The sequence below is a fragment of the Athene noctua genome, chromosome 1 (assembly GCF_965140245.1).
Source record: "Athene noctua chromosome 1, bAthNoc1.hap1.1, whole genome shotgun sequence".
NCBI lineage: Eukaryota > Metazoa > Chordata > Aves > Strigiformes > Strigidae > Athene > Athene noctua.
In genome coordinates, this window is record NC_134037.1 from 63670812 (window position 1) to 63690359 (window position 19548).

The 19548-nt window shown below is 37.1% G+C and overlaps 1 protein-coding gene across 3 annotated transcripts in view; it reads left to right on the top strand.

The window, feature by feature from the left end:
• ENPP1 (ectonucleotide pyrophosphatase/phosphodiesterase 1) overlaps nucleotides 1-19548 on the top strand; it is a 59164-nt gene that overhangs the window by 22984 nt on the left and 16632 nt on the right. For 2 of the 3 annotated variants that reach the window (XM_074896337.1, XM_074896335.1), the window contains exons 6-16: nucleotides 2542-2639; nucleotides 6149-6228; nucleotides 7624-7743; nucleotides 8852-8961; nucleotides 10169-10234; nucleotides 10549-10621; nucleotides 12693-12801; nucleotides 13907-14038; nucleotides 15569-15600; nucleotides 16729-16856; nucleotides 17994-18063. In XM_074896337.1, coding sequence (XP_074752438.1) covers nucleotides 2542-2639; nucleotides 6149-6228; nucleotides 7624-7743; nucleotides 8852-8961; nucleotides 10169-10234; nucleotides 10549-10621; nucleotides 12693-12801; nucleotides 13907-14038; nucleotides 15569-15600; nucleotides 16729-16856; nucleotides 17994-18063 — 1018 coding nt within the window. The remainder of the gene's footprint in view (nucleotides 1-2541; nucleotides 2640-6148; nucleotides 6229-7623; nucleotides 7744-8851; nucleotides 8962-10168; nucleotides 10235-10548; nucleotides 10622-12692; nucleotides 12802-13906; nucleotides 14039-15568; nucleotides 15601-16728; nucleotides 16857-17993; nucleotides 18064-19548) is intronic. The other variant, XM_074896336.1, reaches the window with a different exon arrangement.

Sequence of the window (19548 nt, forward strand, 5' to 3'; positions counted from 1 at the left end):
TAACTTGCCTGTGGTGAGGCAGGTCAGCTTGTCAGTGTGGCCCACAGTTTTGGGCTCTTGATCATCCAGACTGGTGAACCTGCTAGACCACAGTAAGCCTGTGTTGCCTCCATGACGTTTCCACAGAGGACAGTTTATAGGAGGGGATAATTACCACTGCACTTCCTTCAGTTTGGAGTCAGGATATGACTGTGGCATATGTATTTATCCAAGAGCTGTGAAACACCCTTGTCCTACTGTTTGGACACAGCCAGCATGAATCACTGGCAGGTCCAAAGCTTGAGCCTCTTAGGCTTGCTTGCTCATAGTAGCACATTACTGAAGGACCGAGTGTAACCTTGGCTGCTGACAGGAAAAAGCCATGGAAATTGCTGATACATATCAGAGCTAAGGTCAGGTCAGTTTAGGAATTTTACTGGAGCTGTTCCAAAGAGTGCAGTTTAATATGGTCTGTCATGCTTTGCTTCCTTGAGCAGAGGGCAGATCACTAACTGTAAGATCTTCAGCATGTGCAGAGTATACGAGAAGTAAAATGGCCAATCTCCCTAGTTGTGGCAATGGTCTATTTTGCCAAGTTTAATTTTACATGTGCAAGGGGGTCAGTAGCTGGATTTGCAGACAACCAAAACATGTACTTAACAGTTGGTTTACTTGTAAATGCCAAACCAGAAACAATTGCGTAAAGTCCCTTTCTGAGGAGTTGTTTTAAATTTGGTTTGGTTTTGGTGTTTTCTTTTTTCTTTTTTTTTTTTTTAAGTTAGACTTGTTGGTAAGTGACATTGAACAGTCTTTGCCTCAAAGTTTCAGTGACGATTTTTGGACCTCTGCATGGGAGGGAATCAATTAGTTGTGGGGGGGAGGGGGAGAAGGTATTTGAGAAGGTTGCAGAGATCAGAATCTGTGGTGCAAAAAATACATGTAATATGTCAAAGGTAGTACTTGAAGTTTCCCTACTCTGTTCTGCCAAAGGACTTCAGTCTTGGTCTGAGAATCATTCATTTCTTGTTCCAACTCACTGCCCCTGCTAAGATTTTCAAAAGATGATATTAAATATACCATATAAATAAAAAGCAGGGTACAAGCACACATCTCTCAAATACATCTCAATGTTTTATTCTGTCTGGGGTGTAGGGTAGGCTGTGTAAGGATTCTGACTAATGCAATCCTTTTGGCTGAACTGTTGTCCAAATTGTTAATTAAAGTTTTCTTAGGATAGACATGTTCTGGTTGCTTGATTAATCTTCAGTTTAATATGCTCATGTTTGCTTGACTGAAATAAGACTTATAAATGTTTCACTTCTAAATGACTGTTTGGATTTTTTTGTGGGGTACCTCACTAAAGAAATTGTTAACACTTTATAAATAGTATTTGTCTTCTATCTTCACTGTTTTATTTTGGGAAACTAAAGTGCAACAAAGTTTTAAAAAAATATTTTCAGTTTACAATTTGTAAATATTAACAGGAAAAATGGACTTAATTTTGGCATGTAAAATACACTAAATTCTTTTATGCAAATATGTATTTTCAGTGATTGTTGCTGCACTGCAGTGATTTATTTTCAGTCTCACATATCCTCATAGCTATAGGTCAAACATAAGATATTTTTTCTTCAAGGAAGAAGTTACTGATGACTATTCCCATCTGCGATGCAGTGTTTTAAGTACTTACAGTGGAGGAAAATTGTTTGAACAGGGCTGAATCTGGGAACAAGTCAAGGCTGGAAAACATAGGTCCTGTGGAGACTGGAAGGGAAGAATTTATTTTTGCTAGTTCCAGTGAAATCAGTTTCTGAATTTATCTGTCAAGTTCCAGACAGAAATAGAGTTACAGTGTTTCAATCATAGGGCCACATTTTTCAATTTGGAGACTGGCAGTACTTCTGATAGAGTAACCAAGTTCTTCTTAGTTCAATAATCTTTATAAGGTGAAAGGAAAAATGTGTGCTATAGTTGTTGGTTTAACATATCCTGTACATTAGACTTCTTTACAGTTTTGTGCACTGTTCACGTAAAAAGATAAATTCCTTTTTTTTCCAGCTAGATTACAAGTTGTTCAGGAGCAAAGTGTATAAAGGAGAGCTATGGCTTCATACTATCTCTTCTCTTTCCCTGCTCTTACCTCAGTCAGGGTGGGAGGCGAGTTGTAGAGGGGCTGAGTGTTGCTCCAGTGGGACTGATTTCAAGATAATGAGTACCAAACCCACCAGACAGGTTACATGAGCATCTTGCTTTGTTCCTTATTAAACGGATGTTTGCAAAATCAGGCCTTGTCATGATTTCCCTGAGCATGCCCTGTCACAATCCTCGGCCCCTTTGGGCAGGGTTGCTACGCCAGCTTATGAGCAGAGGAACCAGGTGCTGGTCTGCTCGGCACTGTGCCAGCCTGCAAACCTTCCTGCTTAGGAAGACTGACTTTCTTGGCCTGACTTATAGTACCATAAAGAACACCCCCACGGTTTGGGGGAAACTTTCTTGAAATAAGTGTTAGGAAATTATTTCTCAGAGTCTGTCTTGTAATACTTTACTTTTCCGTTTGTTCAGATTTACCAAGTCTCCAGTGTTACTGTTTTCATTGGATGGCTTCAGAGCAGAATATTTGCAGACTTGGGGTGGACTTCTACCTGTTATTAGCAAATTACGTGAGTAGTTTCTTTGTCTAAGCAGTATTATGCTGTATTATCTGAAAAATCCATAGATGCAGCTATGTTTACTCTTTAAAATCCTCATTCTTCCATGAAATTGAAGTTGTTGCCCTAAACAGCTGTGCACAGAGAACTTGAGGTGTGGGAGGGCATGAGGAAAGGGCCCTTTGGATTTTCAGTGAAACCTTAAAAACTATTAAGGAGCCCTTGCTATATTTAGGAACTGGATGCTTTTTGCTGTGAGCTCACTTTATTTCTTCAAAATAAAAGTAGACCTCTTTTTACTGTGTATTGCCTACTGTCTTGTATTTAGGTAGAATGGCTTTCAAAAATGGAAATCAAGGTGGAAATCATTTGATTATATTTGAAAAAAAATAGAGGAGATTAGGAACCAGATGATACAGATGTGCTGGTAGAAATATGCTGAACCTGAGAAAACCTTCATTTAACAAATACTTTCAGAAAAAGAGAGACTCATAAGTACATATATATATTTCCCCCCCCTGCCTTTGTAGTGTCTAAGTAACTCTAGTTATTTTTCCTGTCTCTATTTTGGTTGTGGTCTGTAAAGGACTGATGGCATTTCTTGTCTGAGAAATATGCCAATCCTCTTGTCATTCATAAATTACTACCTGAGGTGGCTGGTTTCAGTTTAACTAAAAATAAATCAGTAAAAATACTTGCTTTTCTGTACAGTGGTTGTTACAACTTGATCTCTTCCAGAGGATAACAATTCACAGATGTATTTGAGGTTTTAGCTTTTTTTTTTTTTCTTGTTCCATGTTAGAATAAAATGAGGCGTTTCAGGCAATTTCATTAGATGCAGTTACAAAAAATTTCAGTTGAAGAAGACTTCTCAGGCATTGTGAAGAGAGACTGGCTATTACAAGTGATTTATAGCTCTGGCTCAGATACAAGATAGCAGTGCCACAAAGCATCTGTAGGACTTCCAGGATGCTACATCCACTTACACGTGTCAAGTTTCTTCATTCTTTGGTCTGGATAGGCTACAGTGCAACTTTTCTCATTGGCTTCTATAATAAACTTGTGTTTCTCTTTCCCCTGAACCCATAATAAATTTTCACCACTAAGAAATACAAGTATCTTAGTATCTTCATCAAAGTCACTTCGCTTCTCCAGAACCATGGAGTTTTTGATGGTCAAAAATTACATTTTTAAAGGATTCTAAAACCAGAATGTCTAACAAGTCATATTTTAGACACAATAAAATAAAGAACAGTCTGGGGGCAAAAATATTCTTTCTGCATTTTGTCTACAGTTCTACATTACTCTGGAGCATTTTTTGGTAATCTGATAGACTTTTATGATACAATATACTACAGGATCTTCAGCTTTCTCATTACAGACCCTTGCTTTCTAGACTTTTTTTTCCCCTCATAGTAAAATGGTGGGTAAATGTCAAATTTTCTTCAGTAAGAAAAAAATAGTCTAATAAATAAAAATTGTTGTCACTGTAGTGTATATAATATCACATGACACTCTGAGGGCCTGTGACTTCAGCTCTCCATGGGCTTCATGTCCCATGTGTCTAGACACTGAAAATGATGGAAGCCATCATATTGTAAAGACAGACATCTCTCTGTAAATACTGCTACAGTGTTTTACTGTGCAGGAAAGGGTAATGAAATCTGTTCCTCTGTAGTAGACAAGTAACAATAATGGATAAATTACTTGACTATTGATGAAAGATTGTATTGAACCTTTTGAAGTTCATAGTTTTCCTCTTACAGAGCTAGTAAATGTTCAGAGAGACACAGTTTGAGTGACAGCATTTACAAAGCAGTGAACAGTTATTTGCATTAAGGAACTTACTGGACTGCCCAGTTTTTATTAAATTAGAACCATGCTAAATCACTGGATTTTTCTTTTTAAAACACTTGATGACAAGTGAAATATTCTATTAGATAAAAATATTCCCATTATCTAGTCCTGTTAATTAAGCCATGTCTACAATGCAATTCTGATGTCTCCTTAGAGAACCTGTAAGACAGTATCGTGATTTTACTTTTAGCAAGTTTTATTATACGCTCACTCTCTGCTACCTGCTGAAGGGTGGACAATTTTGCATGGAGCTGAGGGTTTTCAGTGAACCCAGGCATAGGCATAATGTGTGTGTATATATACTTGTATGCTGTGATACCATAATTTTAAAATAAATTCTCCTTTTGTCTTAAATTGTTTTTAACTAAGGCAACAAGCCAAAAAGAGGAAGGGTAGTGCTTACAGAAAACCCCAGCAAAACCCCCTAGGATTTTGGACAAAACAGTAGTTTTTAAGTGTATTTTTCTCTTATTTTAAAAACAACCAAGAAAACTCAACCTCCCCATCCAAAAAAAACCCAGTTTTGGAAAACAGATTGGGAAATGGTTAAAATGCAACAAGTGTGTTACAGTAGTAAAAAGGGTACAAGTGATGATTTGCTACCATAGAATGCATATATGGGAGAGTACATCTAGGTAATTTAGGATTTATTTTTCTGACTTGGCTTCTTTTTATCTTAGTTAGCTCAAATTGATTATTTCAGTTGAGATTTAATCCAAAGCCCCAATTTAATGAGTTCAAAGCGCCTTGATGTAACACTTTTTATGTTATCAAACCTTTCATTTATATTTTATTTGTATTATATATAGTGATCGAGAAGGCCAGTGAAGACAGCCTAGTGATGACCTTTCTATAGGGTTGTTACTTTTGGCTCTTTAGCATCAGTTGAAGTGGGTTTGGTTATCACATAGTATTTTTGAAATCATTAATGAAGGCTCTTTTTTGTTCTTTTTTTTTTTTTTTTTTACTTTTCTCTCTGAAAAATCGTGGTCCATACATTTGCCTGTGGAAATTAGGCACCTAACTTAAGTAAGGTTTGCTTAAGTACTTTGGCCTGGTTAATGACTCTTCATGCTAGCAAATACTGTGCACTAATTTCCTTAAAAACCTATGATTTTTATATAAAGATAAAGAAAACCTTGAGATTCATCCTAGAATAAGAGCTTATTTTTATTTGAAAAAAACAAAACCTAAAACCAAACAAACCCCTCAAAAAACCCACATAAAAAAAGGAGACTGCAAATTTGACAGGTGACTGAGAGAGCCACTGTGCCCCAGGGTGAAGTAGCTAGTTGGTCTCAAGCTCTAGACTTCACTTACTGCACACCAGGGCAACTTTGGAGTGTGGGATTTCTCTTGTTATTCAGTCTTATCTAGGCATACTTTTCATAAGGACTGTAGGTTTTGCTCATGTGACCACTGAAGTCAGTTATTAGGAATATTTAAAATTTGTATTAATAGCCATTTAGTCAGCTTATAAATGAACATGGGAATTAAAATGAAGTAGTAACTCCAGAATTTTAAGAATGAAAACTTTCTGCAAATATATTTTGGGGGTTTTTATTTTCTTTTATTTTTTTTAATAAGTATACATTTTTATGAGAGAAACTTGCAAGGGTTTTTATTTCTGTAATTTTGCTGGTTTTCTTTCTTCCTCCCTCCAGAGAAATGTGGAACATACACTTCTAGCATGAGACCAGTGTATCCTTCAAAAACCTTTCCCAATCATTACTCCATTGTCACAGTAAGAATTCCTGTATATTATATTTTTCCACTACTGAAGAGACTGTTCATTATCAAGCTGTCTCTAAGGGAATCATGTATTTCTTTGATGAATTATTAAAATAATAGGATTTCCCTTCAGAATATGAAAATGTGTATATTATACTCTTTATCTAATATAGATTAACAGTCATTATGTAATACTACAGCTAAATGGTTAGATCCAATCTGATTAAGTAATAGTCTTTCAAGACTGGCTATAAGAATTTACAGATAGGTGGAAGGTCATATCACTTTACAGCTCCTCATTTGTGTAAATATTTCCACTAAATTGCAGCATTCTCTCTTGGAGTGAGAGCAGCCTGAGTCCTTTAAACTGCCAGCCTTTTTCTGCTGCTTTAATGTAACATGGCATGATGCAACGAAGGGTATGAAAGGAAAGGTCTGAACATCACATTGATGTTGAATTTGTTGTGGCCTATACCCAAACCTGGATAGGAATGCACAAAACTGATCTTGTACACTTATCACCTCCTGCATATAGGAGAAAAGAGAGGAATAGAGGTTTTCAACACTGAATGCAGGGTTGGAATCCAGTATATCCTTCTTAATTTCTTCATGTCAGAATTAAAATTCAGTCAAATACTTGAGGATCTGTGCCTTCTTTCTTATCTTCCCAGTTTGTCAGGACTGCCTTTTAGTAAGTGAGGAGCACAGGTTCAGAAATGATATGTTTAATTGTGTAATCCTCTCAAACATCCATGACTGAATATGCAATTAAGAGGCATTAACCATTCCCTGCAGCCAAATGAAAGTGTCCCTAAATACAGTATAGAGCTTTGTCTCAGCACCCCATTCTTGTGAAAACTAGCAAGTCCTGGTGTTTATCAGGGTCCAAATGGTGGTGGTGTTATATCCTTTAATGTAAAAAGGTGCTGGTCTGCTTGAAGGCAGAGCACTAAGTCTGTTAAACCACCTAACAGCTGGTGCCTCTGAGCACTTCTTTTGCTGCTTATGTAATGATTATCACCAGCTAGAGCTTTTTATCTGCTGATAGGCAATTCTCCTTTGAAATCCCTGGGTTTTGGTCATGTGATGGAGGTCCAGCATAGGTAATTGTCATTGGTACTAAAGATATGATGAGTATGAACTGATGTGATGTCTTCCAGTTTGATCCCAGAGCAAGTTGCTCGCCTGTATTGTTCATTCTCACTGAGAAGCAATTAAAAGAGTTGGAAGATAGAACTTGGTAGCAATGACAGGTGATGCTGTCAAATTTGGCTTTTGAGGTACTGGGTGGAGTGAAAATCACATGTAGATTATTCACTGGACACATTTGTCTAATGGGACACTGTTCATGTAGCCAGGAGGTTCTTTTTCTTTATAACATTGTGACAAGGTGTACTCTCAATTACAGGGGCTGTATCCTGAATCTCATGGTATAATTGATAACAAAATGTATGACCCCAAAAGAAATGCATCCTTCACCCTTAAAAGTGAAGAGAAGTTTAATCCACAGTGGTACCAAGGACAGCCTGTAAGTATTAATATGCTGCTGAGAATGTACATCGGCCTGTTGTTATGTTACTTAATATCACTGGATGCATAGTGATGTTGAAAGAGTACAGAGGGTACTTCTAAGCGAGCCAAGAAGCATTACTCAGCATGGTTAGGAATTGCCATACTAGAGCTACAAAATGACAAATGAAACAAAGTGTAAGAGATTTTGTTGAACTTAAATGGAATTTTCTCTAAGGAGAAAACTCTCTTAAAATAGCTAATAACGATACCAGATTTTGTTGGTTTTGATATGAAATGGGCTTGCAATTAACTTCACTGAGGAAATTGGCAGACCAGTTAGTTTTAGTAACAAGCAGTATTAAAAGGCTTACACTCTGCCCAAGTTACTGCTCAGTTTAAAGATGCAGTTTTAAAAGAAAACATCTCAGTTCTGTCATACAGCTATGGCAAATCCGCTGAGACTGCCATCAAAATTAAGTGGCATGGGAAAGTTTGGGTGAGTGCTAGCCTGAAGAATAGCGAGGGAACAGATGCAACTATTTAGCAATGTTGGGAGGACTGATTTGTTTGGTTTTGGAGGAGAGAACACACAAGTGTAGACCTTATGGGCCCCTGCGAAGACAGTGGTGTACAAGTCAGGCAGGAAAACACACAGAAGGCAGACAAATCTGCAAGTCATGAGATCAGCAGTAAAATCAGAAGAGTTGACCAAACCCTTGCTCCTGTGTTTCAGAGTTTGTGGGGCATAGGTCCACAGAACATTCCCACCCTTTCTTGCTTCAATATTCTTGAGACATTTCCCCTTTCTGGTGTTCAGCCATGGTTCTATGATTGCGTTAGTGCTCCATCCATGGGAGCTAATGGAACCTACTTCTGTCCTGGCTCCCCTTCTGCTGGTGTAGCAGCAGAAGGGATGCAAGTTTGCCATAAGGAAACAGGTTGCAAGGTGTATCTGGACTGCAGATAGCGAAGACATGCAAGATTGACTGTTTGGAGTGCTCTGCTTACATTTGCAGATTTTGATCTTTCTGAAAGGTGCAGAGCTGGTAGGTGTGGTAGTGGATCTGGCAGTTACTCAGCTAATTCAGTGAACTGCACTAATGATGGTGATTTCTCTACTGCAGATTTGGCTTACAGCTATGTACCAAGGTCTAAAAGCGGGTACATTCTTTTGGCCTGGGTCAGACGTAGCAGTTAATGGAACCTTTCCAAGCCTGTATGAAAACTACAATGGGTATGTAATCTCCTATGTCTTGGATGAATATTTTACTTTTACTGTTACAATGGGACAGATGTCAGAGAAAATAATGGGGGTTTTCCTGCTTTTCTAAGTAGTTGTAGACAACGGGAAAAGAAGATAGATTCCAATTAACTTTTGTTCAGTATAATATAGATTCTTTGTCTAATAATTTTGTCATTCCTCAGCAAACTTTTACAAGAAAGGTGTGGAAAAAACAGCTTTAAGAGCAGCCAACGTTGAAGCTTTAGTGCTTTTCTGTTTCTATTTATAAAAATCTTTTGTGAGTGTCTTACAGTCATTCAATCCATATCTCTCATAGAGTGAATAGATCAGGTCTTGACGATATTTTCCATGAAAACTAAAGTTTTACTGTTGACTGTGGTAAATGTAAACCTATTTTCATTGTGAATTTTGAAAATATTTCACGGCAGTCATATTTGAGTCAGTGATTGCTCTTCACCACAATTAAAAATTTTGTGCCAAATTAAAATTCTACATAAATCTGTTTATCACCATTTAGTTATTAATCTCAAATTCACCCAAGGAATCAGGCTTTTTATTTCTATCTTCCTAGGAACATTTTCTCTTCCTACGTCCTTCATATAGCATGGAAATTCTGATGTTTGATTTACTACCTACATTATTTTTTTTCTCTAGGAACTTGTACATTGTTATGTGAACTTGTGTTAAGTAGCTGAATTACTACCTTTGTGGGTCCCTCATGTTGTTATAGGTCAACATGCTTATTGTTGGTCTAATTTAGTAATTGATATAGAGCATCTACTTTGTGACATAGTATGAGAACTTGTATCGAAACTGTTTAAATAGTTGGAAAAAGCCAAACAGCCCCAAACCAAAACTTTTCAAAACATGAAAAAACATGAAAACCTCCCCATGATTTTGCACCTTGAAGCCAATTATTCTCTTTGTATAATAAACACAAGCAATACTGGGAGCTTTATTCTAATCACATTGAAATCAATGGGAACAACATTTTAGGGAGCTTTAGATCAGACCATTCACTCCGGTAGAGTCACAGGCAATTGGCATAGATAAACTTACATCCTGCTAAACAGCCATTAATGGCATCCAGTTGAATTCAGTTTTCTCTGCTAAAGTACATTGGTTTTGTAATGCGTGACTAAAAGTTTTTAGCTCTTGGCAATGCATGGTTGGTTGATCTTGTGTTGTTCTGATACAGCTCAATCCCCTTTGAAGAGAGGGTGGTAACTGTTCTTCGCTGGCTGCAGTTACCTGAAGATGAAAGGTAGGTATGCAATTGCAGGTGTAAGTTCCTGTTCGAGTGGTATTGCAATTAATTATTTTGTAAATATGATTTCTGTTTTAAACAATATCTTATGCATTATTCTAACATTGTTAAAATATTACTTAATGCAAGCCTCTTTTTATGACTGAAACCTTTTTTTTATTAAGATGCATTTTTCTGTTTCTCTTTAATGTGTCCTTCCTCTGAATGACAGTGTTATTTCCAATATTTGATATCCATTGTTGAAATATAATCTCTTCAAACTGTCTCAACATGTATGTAAAATATTACATTTTTGGTACTGTTTGATATAGACCACACTTTTACACTCTGTATTTAGAAGAACCAGATTCCTCAGGCCATAAGTTTGGACCAGTAAGCAGTGGAGTAAGTAGTTTTGTATTTTCTTCATTTTTTAAAAAATTTAATTTTAAGCTTTGTTCTGACTCTATAATAAGCTTCCGCAATTCATGCTAGATTAACCAAGACCATGTTCAGTATGCTTATTAGGTAAAAAAATTGTCAATAGACAGACCATCCATAATTAACATTGATACAAAGCATGTAATAAGCAGGCTATTTAGTAAGTCTAATTTTTGTTTTCTTTATTTCAGTAACTTTTAAGTTGCCAAAGCATGTTTGGTTTTGTCTTGTATGTTGTTTTATCTGCCCCTACTAATTCTTTACACTGATTTGGGGGGGTGGGGGGTGGGGTGTTGGTGGGACAGAAAGTTTATATACTTTCAACATAGCAAGAACAGAGATTTTTATAGCCATTGTCCAAGTTTTGGTGATTAAATATTCATGTTATAATTATAATTAATTTTCCCTTCATCTCTGTGCAAAGTTTAGATGAATATTGCTCTTATCTCCCTGCAGTTAGGTTTTATGCTTTCTCGGAAGGAGGGTGATAAAAGGGACATTCACCTCATTACAGTCTGTGGCGTACCTGTTGTATAAATACGAAGTCTTTGGGACTGATACTGTTTTCAAGAGTACTAAACAGCTTCATGTTTTAACAAACTCAAGTGAAAAACGCAAAGGAAAAATCTTTTGGAAATCCAGGAATGTTGAAAAATTCTCCCATTTTGAATGGTCAGGAAGTTTGGGCATCTTAACTGGGTATTTAATCTCAGTGGTGACAACAGCAAAAAGCTCTTGCCAATTTCTCTTGAGGTGTGAGCAGTTACTGTTCCTGTAAGGAACTGTAAGATGAATGTGAGTGTCCACTGAAGTAGCAGACAACTAGTTGGAATTGCAGTACAGGGAATGTGTTTAAATTGGTTATCCTTTTCTTTGGTTCATAAGTGGATCTAAAGTTCTATATGGTAGGAATCCTTTGGAGGAAAGACCCTGAGGGTCTCCCAAGCAGCATCTCTGTTCACACAAAACAAGGCAGTTTATACAAGTCTTTCAGTGAGGTAACAGAATGACTTAATTTAAAAACACTTTTCTTGTTTTGTTTACTTAGCAAGTATTCAAAAGTAGCCCCAGTGGCTGTGCCTACGCAAGTGAGCTTGAATGCCAGACCTCCTAATCACGAACAGTGCTACACTTGTAGCTTGTTCTTTGGCTTTTTCAGTCCCTTTAAGCTAGTTTTCTCTGAGACCAATACCCAGTCACAATTTCAAGGACAGTTTGCTTCAGGGTCTTTCCCAACAGGGATTTCGAGGAAGAGTGCCACAGGCTTGGCTTCCTTTATTCTTTTCTGCCCTCTAGTATTCTCCCATCAGCATCTGTAGCCTTAGGCATTCCCTTTTGTCCTCGGTTGTGCCCCTGATAATGCAATAAACATCATCAATTTCATACTTTAAAAGCACCCTCACTGGCTAAAATCTGGGTATTAGTGTGTTTTGGTTTTTTTTTTTTAAATTATCTGGGTTTTTTTTTAAATATCTTCCACTGAAATAATACATAAAAATGTGTAGCTGTGTCTTAGTACAGTGTGAAGCCCAGAAAAAAATGGGGCCAGGAGCTGTATAGTGTAGATATAGCCAGTCTTCTGTAGATAGAGGTAGCCCTGAGCAGTGCAGGTGCTAGGCAGTCTGCAGACTCCCATTTTTATTTAGCAGTATTACGTGTACCAGTTGAGTCCATTCTCAGTGGATGTAAAGACTATGCATCTGAAGGGTATACAGCTGAAAGAAGTAGGAACAGGCAAAAAGCAGGTTTACCGGGTTATTGAGAATGTTGTAAGTCTCCTGTCCTCACAGTTCCTTCTGTTAGTGTGTGCTATGTGTGTTCCCTGTCCTGAGTTTGGGGTTACTGCACAGTTTTAGGGCCCCTGTGTCCTTCATTTATGTCTGGACTGCATCTAGCCTTGAATGGTCTATAAGAAGAGCTCCTTTATTATCACATACTATAACAGTTTAAATTTATTTGTTCTCCCTAGAAATAAATTCTATTTTTTAATTGAAATGATTAACACTTACTTTACATTACTATTTTTGTCTTGCAGGTCATTATGGCATTACAGAGGGTGGACAACATAGTAGGGATGCTGATGGATGGTCTCAAGCAAATGAACTTGCATAAATGTGTGAACATTATTTTTATATCGGATCATGGTAAATTCAATTTATAAAATATGTCTGATTTTTGAAGAGCTGTTTTTGTAAAGTACTATTCTGAGTTTATACTTGCATCTTTCTGGCAAGATTAGTGAAGCAGCTAATACCTAGAAGCTCAATTTTATATTATCAAGATGGTTTGAGAGATAATCAGTGTAGGTGAGAATCAGACTATTTTAGAGAGGGGGGAAGAAGTGGAGAACATAAGGAGGGATTAAGTAATTCTCATATTTTATTCCTAATTCCTCTTGTGATCATTACCAGCTGATAAAAGGAATAGAATGAAAAACGTGAACTGTGAAAATAGGTTTCATTTTATTCTACGCAGCAATGGTTTGCAAATTGCTGAAGAAGTGAAAATACAAGCCATATCTTCCTTTCAGTTATCAGTTCTCTTATCCATTATTTGAAGACTGTGAATATGAAACTTTGATTTATTTCTGTAATAGCTTTTCTATATTTTTGGATTTCTATAATAAGTTATGTATTTTAACAACAAATTTTTTTCTGCTACTTTTCGTGACAAACAAAATATAAGCATGCTTCCATGCAGCAAAAATTGACTTGCAGAACTCATTACCACTGGGAACAATCCAAGCCAAATACCTATACAGATTTTTGAAATATTTATGAAATTAATGAAGGGTAAATCTGTCAAGAGTTATTAAAAATAAGAGTTCAAGTGCAATATGCAACTTGAAGTCCCTTTGACTTCTGGAAACTGTTGAGGAACACTGGGAGGAAGATTGGTCCATAACTGCTGTGCTTGTCGGGTATTTCTCCAGACATGCTACTGAACACTATTACGTAGGATATTGGGCTAAATGAATATTTGGTCTGACCTTACTACTGTTCTTAGGCTCATAAGATTTCTTTCCCTTCAGAGAAGAAAATTTGTCTATTTATTCATTTCAAGTGTCTTCCTCGACTGAAGAAATGGCTGATTGTGTGTATCTACGTATTATGTCTCCTTGAATCAGATGTCTTGGGGTTGCTGATAGAAAGACCTGAGAAATTACATCTCTGACTTCCACATGTCTCCTCAACAAGGCTACTCTACTTTGATATTCTCATTTTAAATAAAATTTATTTTGTTCTGCAGGGATGGAAGCAGGGAGCTGCAGAAAAACAGCATATCTGAACAGCTATCTGGATGATGTTCAAGATTTCATAGTAGTACCTGGTCCTGCAGCTCGCCTTAGACCTAATAATGTTCCAGATGAGTATTTCTCTTGTATGTAGTTGCTAAACTAATTTTTGTTACTCGGTTTTATGCTTTTGTACTTTATGAATATAGACTTAGGATTCACATATTCCATTGGTAAACCTGACAGTGAAGTTCAACTAGGGACAACCTGGATGATGAGGAGGAAATACAAAGTAGTGCACCTGTGTTTTTAAAGACCATTTGACTCTGCAGGTCTGGAAGTGTACTGGAATCCTACAGGTTGCTTTTGTGGGCTGCCTCAGCGTGACCAGCTGCAAATGCTCTTGCCTTGTGAATGGCATTCCTTTGAATCAGATATTTGGTTGTCAAGACAGACCAAAAATCCCCCCTCATGTCTCACCTCATTTCCTGATTTACCAGTTTATGTATAAATCCGCCGTATTTCTGTCTTAAGGGAATGTTAGATTGTTACTATCTTACATATTGAGTATTATATTTCTAGTTATCAAAAAATGGCATAATGGTCTGATGGCAGTTGAGTAAACTGAGCTGCAAATAAACCCAAATAAGATTATAAGCCTAGAGCAAAAATCTATGTATGCTTACAAATTTTAAACTGATTCATTATGCAGTCTCATTTCAGTGAACACTTAACGCCTGCAGTTTTTGGTGGTACTAAATGCTGAATGCAGGCGTGTCCTTCATGTTTCATAAAAAAACCCCCTTATCCTAGATTATTGTTTTTCATGCCCTTTAAAACTTGTAGGCCTCAACCCCAGTGACTTTTAAGTGCTGTTTACTTAATTCATTATTCTAAACTGTTTTAAATGTTTTCTTGGAAAATGTGGGAGTCAAATGCAGTTCCAGGTTCTCCCTGGAGAAACAGGTTCAGGAAGTGGAAAAGCAGAGTATCTCCTGCTTTTGACACATGCACTGTTTTCATGAAGTAGCATAGCTGTCTTTGTAGCACTGCATACATCTATGCAGGAATTATTAATAGTTCTTTTGCCAGTGTAAGCCTTTATGTACTTTAGTCAAGCACTGGATATCAGACTCAGGACAGATTAACTGTGTGAAATGTAATGGGCCTGTGTTATACAAAATGTCAAACTAAATGATGTAATGGTCCCTTTTGGCTTGAGTCTAAGCATTTGAATCTTAGCCAGTTTGCACTTGGCTGTCTTCCTAAGGATGCTTGCCAGATAAAGCTGCTGCCCTAATAGTTTGTTTCTTTTTCCTTAGAAGTTTATTAGCAAGCAGAAAAAAATCCAGCTTGATTAGCACAGCATTTAGTTGCTGCTTTTGTGAAAATTTACCTCTTGGGTTATTTTTCTAACAATGGCCAATAACTTAAAATTTTAAAGCTGTAAGTAAGCAAGCAAGAGGAGGATAGACTGAACTAAAATTTCATAAAAGCAATAGCTTTACAGTTCAGGGATATTTTGCTCCATGTGAACTTCATTCTGGAAAAATAATTTCTTATGTCCAGAACTTTTTGAAACTAAGCTTATTGTATTATATATGATGGGAATGCTTTCATTTTACATCTGATTTCTTTTAACTTAGGTGACTAATTCTTACATATGATTCTTCCAGTTAATTATGAAGGCATTGTCAGAAACCTCACAGTAAGTGTCATTTTACCAGTTATTCTATCTTAATTTCTACTGACCTTTACAACTATTTTATAGCATCAGCTGTTTGCTGGGATACTTATATAGCACCTGGACTTCGAATCAGTGCCCTTCCACATGCTATACAGTTAACAACAAAAACAAAAGTAGTTCCACGCAGGGGAAGAGAAGGTCAAAGTTGAGCAAGGTGTCATATGTCTGTGGTTGTGCTTTAACTAAGGTTTTGTGTTCATATCTTTTCACTAACTTATCTAGCACTGTATCATGTTGCTCTTCAAGCTGGAGAACTTGTGTATCTGGACCATACTGGCTGAGGGCCAAGTCAGTGTAAAGCTCAGATCTGTTTCCTGGACAAGCATAAGATTTTCTTGCTCGCACCTTTTTGATAAATGGCTTTGAGAGAGGATATTGATTTTTTTTCGTTTTGTCGGTTCCAGCTTAAGGAATTTGCTTTTCTGCTCTAAACCTGGCTCCTATTCTCATACTTGCACTACAATCTGTTTGGCTTTCTCATTGTGCAGACACCACTGTTGGTGAGAGCTATGCTGTTTGTATAGATAACCAACATAGATATAACTTGTATAGCTAACTTCACCGTTAAAAAATTCCAGTGTTACTGTAGAGGGTGATGTTTTTCTTAATTTGGTTGGGTTTTGGGTTTTTTTTGGATTGTCTTTTTCTTGGATCATTAGTGGATCTTAGTTGATGAAAAAATATGTTTGTCTACCAGTCTGGAAACTTCCTTGAATGTCTGCTACTTTCTGTATTACAGAGCTGTAGAATTATTAATAGTCTCCTACCACTTGTGAAAGTGCCATAATGTTTGTGTCTCAGTATGATTCTTTATTAATTCTAAGCAATAGTTTGGTTCTGTACAACTGTAGACTGTCAGAAAAGAAAAAGTTACATCCATAATCCCATAAAAATATTCTAATAAATACTGACTGGTTTTGCATTCAGTAGTTGTTATTTAAATAGTTACTAATATTTGTCCCAGACCATATGACTCCAAACCTGATGGAGTTCCATTGTCTTTAGTGGAAGTGCTTTATAAGAACTGTGCATGTCATAAGCAAAAGTTTGGTGAAATGTACAATTTATATTTTAATTTAAACATTTCAGTGCATAGAACCAAATCAGCCTTTCAAAGCTTACATGAAACAGCTGCTACCCAAGCGTTTCCATTATTCCTATAACGACCGGATTGAACCATTGACCTTTTATTTAGACTCCCAATGGCAGCTTGCTAGGTAAGATACAGTTTTCAATACTTGATTAGATAGCAAATAATTTCTTGTTTTCTTACAGCTTGTCTCTTACCGATGCTTTATCGTTCAGCGATAGGTATTGGAACATGGTATTGTTGTTTGCCATAGCAAAGGGACATTGCAAAGAAACAGTGCATGCTTTTCTCTGCAGTTTTTGCTGGCCTGAGGCTCAGTTCTCAACTTGTAGCTCTAGATAACTCTCCTTGCTGAGTATGCAGGTAGTGGCAGGCTTTGTGACACAAATGTTAGAAACTAAGGTCCCCTTGGTCAGGTACTTGAGCACATCTTGCCATGCTTTAGAAATTTCTAAAGTGAGTCATGAAAGCTAAGCATGTGCGTAACTACTTGGCTGAATCCATCTTGTGAGTGATCTGCTGGCATACCTTAATTTTACTGAGCCGGCTATTGTTAATTACCTTACATGTTCTGACCAATGAATTTAAAACTCCCAAAATAAAGGCGTCTGCTATAATATAATTTTGAACACCTCTGTGGTACTCCAGGGCTTTTGTCATGAAAGATTTTTTCAGTCCATGTATTCAGTAAGTCCTGTTGTGTAACACCCTAAACCTGTACAAGTTGTGCAAATCAGGTTTGGGTTACTAGAACTGTACACATTTAAATAATATGTGTGGACATGGCATACGTTGGAGATTTGTTTTTATTAAACAGTAAGATGTTCAGCCGAATGCTCTAAATTTCATTAGAATTTTCATTTAAAAAAAAAAGAAAAATCTTAAGAACCTACTTATATAAAGTACTGTAAAGTTGTGTTATCCAAATAACAGTGAAGTGAAAATCTGTTATCCTGAGAACAAACATTTTGTTCACATATCATCTGATCTTTGACTTTAAATGACTCTGATGGACATTTGACAATTTCAAAGGGGATAACATTTGCAGAAGAAACTATCATTCTGGTTTTAAATTTTAATTTTAAATTTTAAAACATTTGCAGAAAAAATTACCATTCTTTTTCGGAGCTTAAAGACCTTCTATTACCTATGGACAAGCCTCTAAGAATCTTTAAATATGAAAGTAAACAGTGCATCACTGAATGCATTTTATACTGATATGATTTGTAAAGTGTGAGTTACATAAACTGTGAATCTTTAATAGGAAGCCACTTGAGATTAAAAGCTGCACAGGTGGATTCCATGGCTCAGACAATCGCTTCCCCAGTATGCAGGTGAGACTCAAATTTATTCTAGCTCTTAGTTTCAGCTCATTCTGTTTCTGGATGTTGTGTTTCCTGGGTCTTGAGATTATTTTTTTTTTAAGATCTGTGACACTATTCTATCTGCAATTATAGAAACCAAGCATTTGTAGGATCGCTATTGTGACATGTTGGGTAACCCAGGGTAGGTTATAAGAGCTGGGCAAAAACCCAGCAGGATTTACCCTTGGGGATTTCACTGTGCTGGTAAGAGTATAAAGTTGATCCAAGTTCTTTTGTTGTATCACTGAAAGCAGGAAAAGAGAAATCATCTCATCAAATCCTCACAGTAATTGTAGATTTTAAGAGAATTCAGATTGGAAGGCACCTCAGGATGTCTCTAGTCCCACCTCCAACTCAAAATAGTCAGCTGTGAGACCAGACCAGATTACTCAGGGCTTTATGCAGTTGCATCTTCAAAACTGCCAAAGGCAGAGGCTTCGCAACTTCTAACCAACCCTTTCCACTGCCTGACTGTCCTCCTGGTGTAAATGTATTTAGTTATAGCCAGCCAGAACCTTTCTTGTTTCAATTTATGCCTGTTCTCTCTCTGCTTTATACTGCATAGCACTGAAGAACATGGCTCTGTCTCCTTGATGACTTTGTTGTAGGTACTAGGGAACTGCTGTTAGGTCCACCTGAAGCTGTCTGTTCTCCATGCTGAACAAGCCCTGTTCCTCTTCACAGGGTAAGAGCTTCAGCCCCCAACCACTTTGGGGGCCCTCCACTGAGTTTGCGGTGATTGTTTATTGATGTCATTCTTATGTTGGAGATGCAGTATCCTGATGTGGCATTAGAGGGATAATCCCTTCCTTCAACCTGCTGGCTGAGCTTCTGTTTGTACAGCATGGGATGCTGTTGGCTGCCTTTACTGCCAGGGTGTGTTGCTGGCTCATGTTTGGCTTGCTGTCCCCTATGTCACCCAGGCCCTTGCAAGCAAAGTTGTTCCCTAGCCAGTACCCTGGTCTGTAAGGCTAGTCCATTCTTTTTTTTGTGGGTTGCCCAAAACAGAAGTAACAGACTTAAACTGCATTAAAGAAGAGTTGATTTGGTTACTAGAAAACTTTTTTTAACTGTTAGTGAGTAGAATAGTTTGCCCTGGATGTTTGTGGAGCTTCCATCACAGGAATTACCTAATGACCGGTCAGACAAAAATCTTTCAGAAATAGCGTAATTACTTTTGATTCTGTCTTTTGCAAAAGTTGACTAAATGATCTTCAAATTCTGCAACTCTACTGTTTCATGATAGATTATGTATCACTATTTTGAGGTAATCTGTTCAGGAGAGAGCGTGTCAATCATGCTTAAAATAAGAAGAGTCACAAAATTCTTAAGTGAGAAAAGGAGAGGGATCATAGAGAGACATGAAATCAGATCCTTAGTCAGCTCCATCTAATTTGGGGAAGTCACTTAACCTATCCTCTGCTTCAGTTTCTGCTTTCAATAAAATGAAAGGCA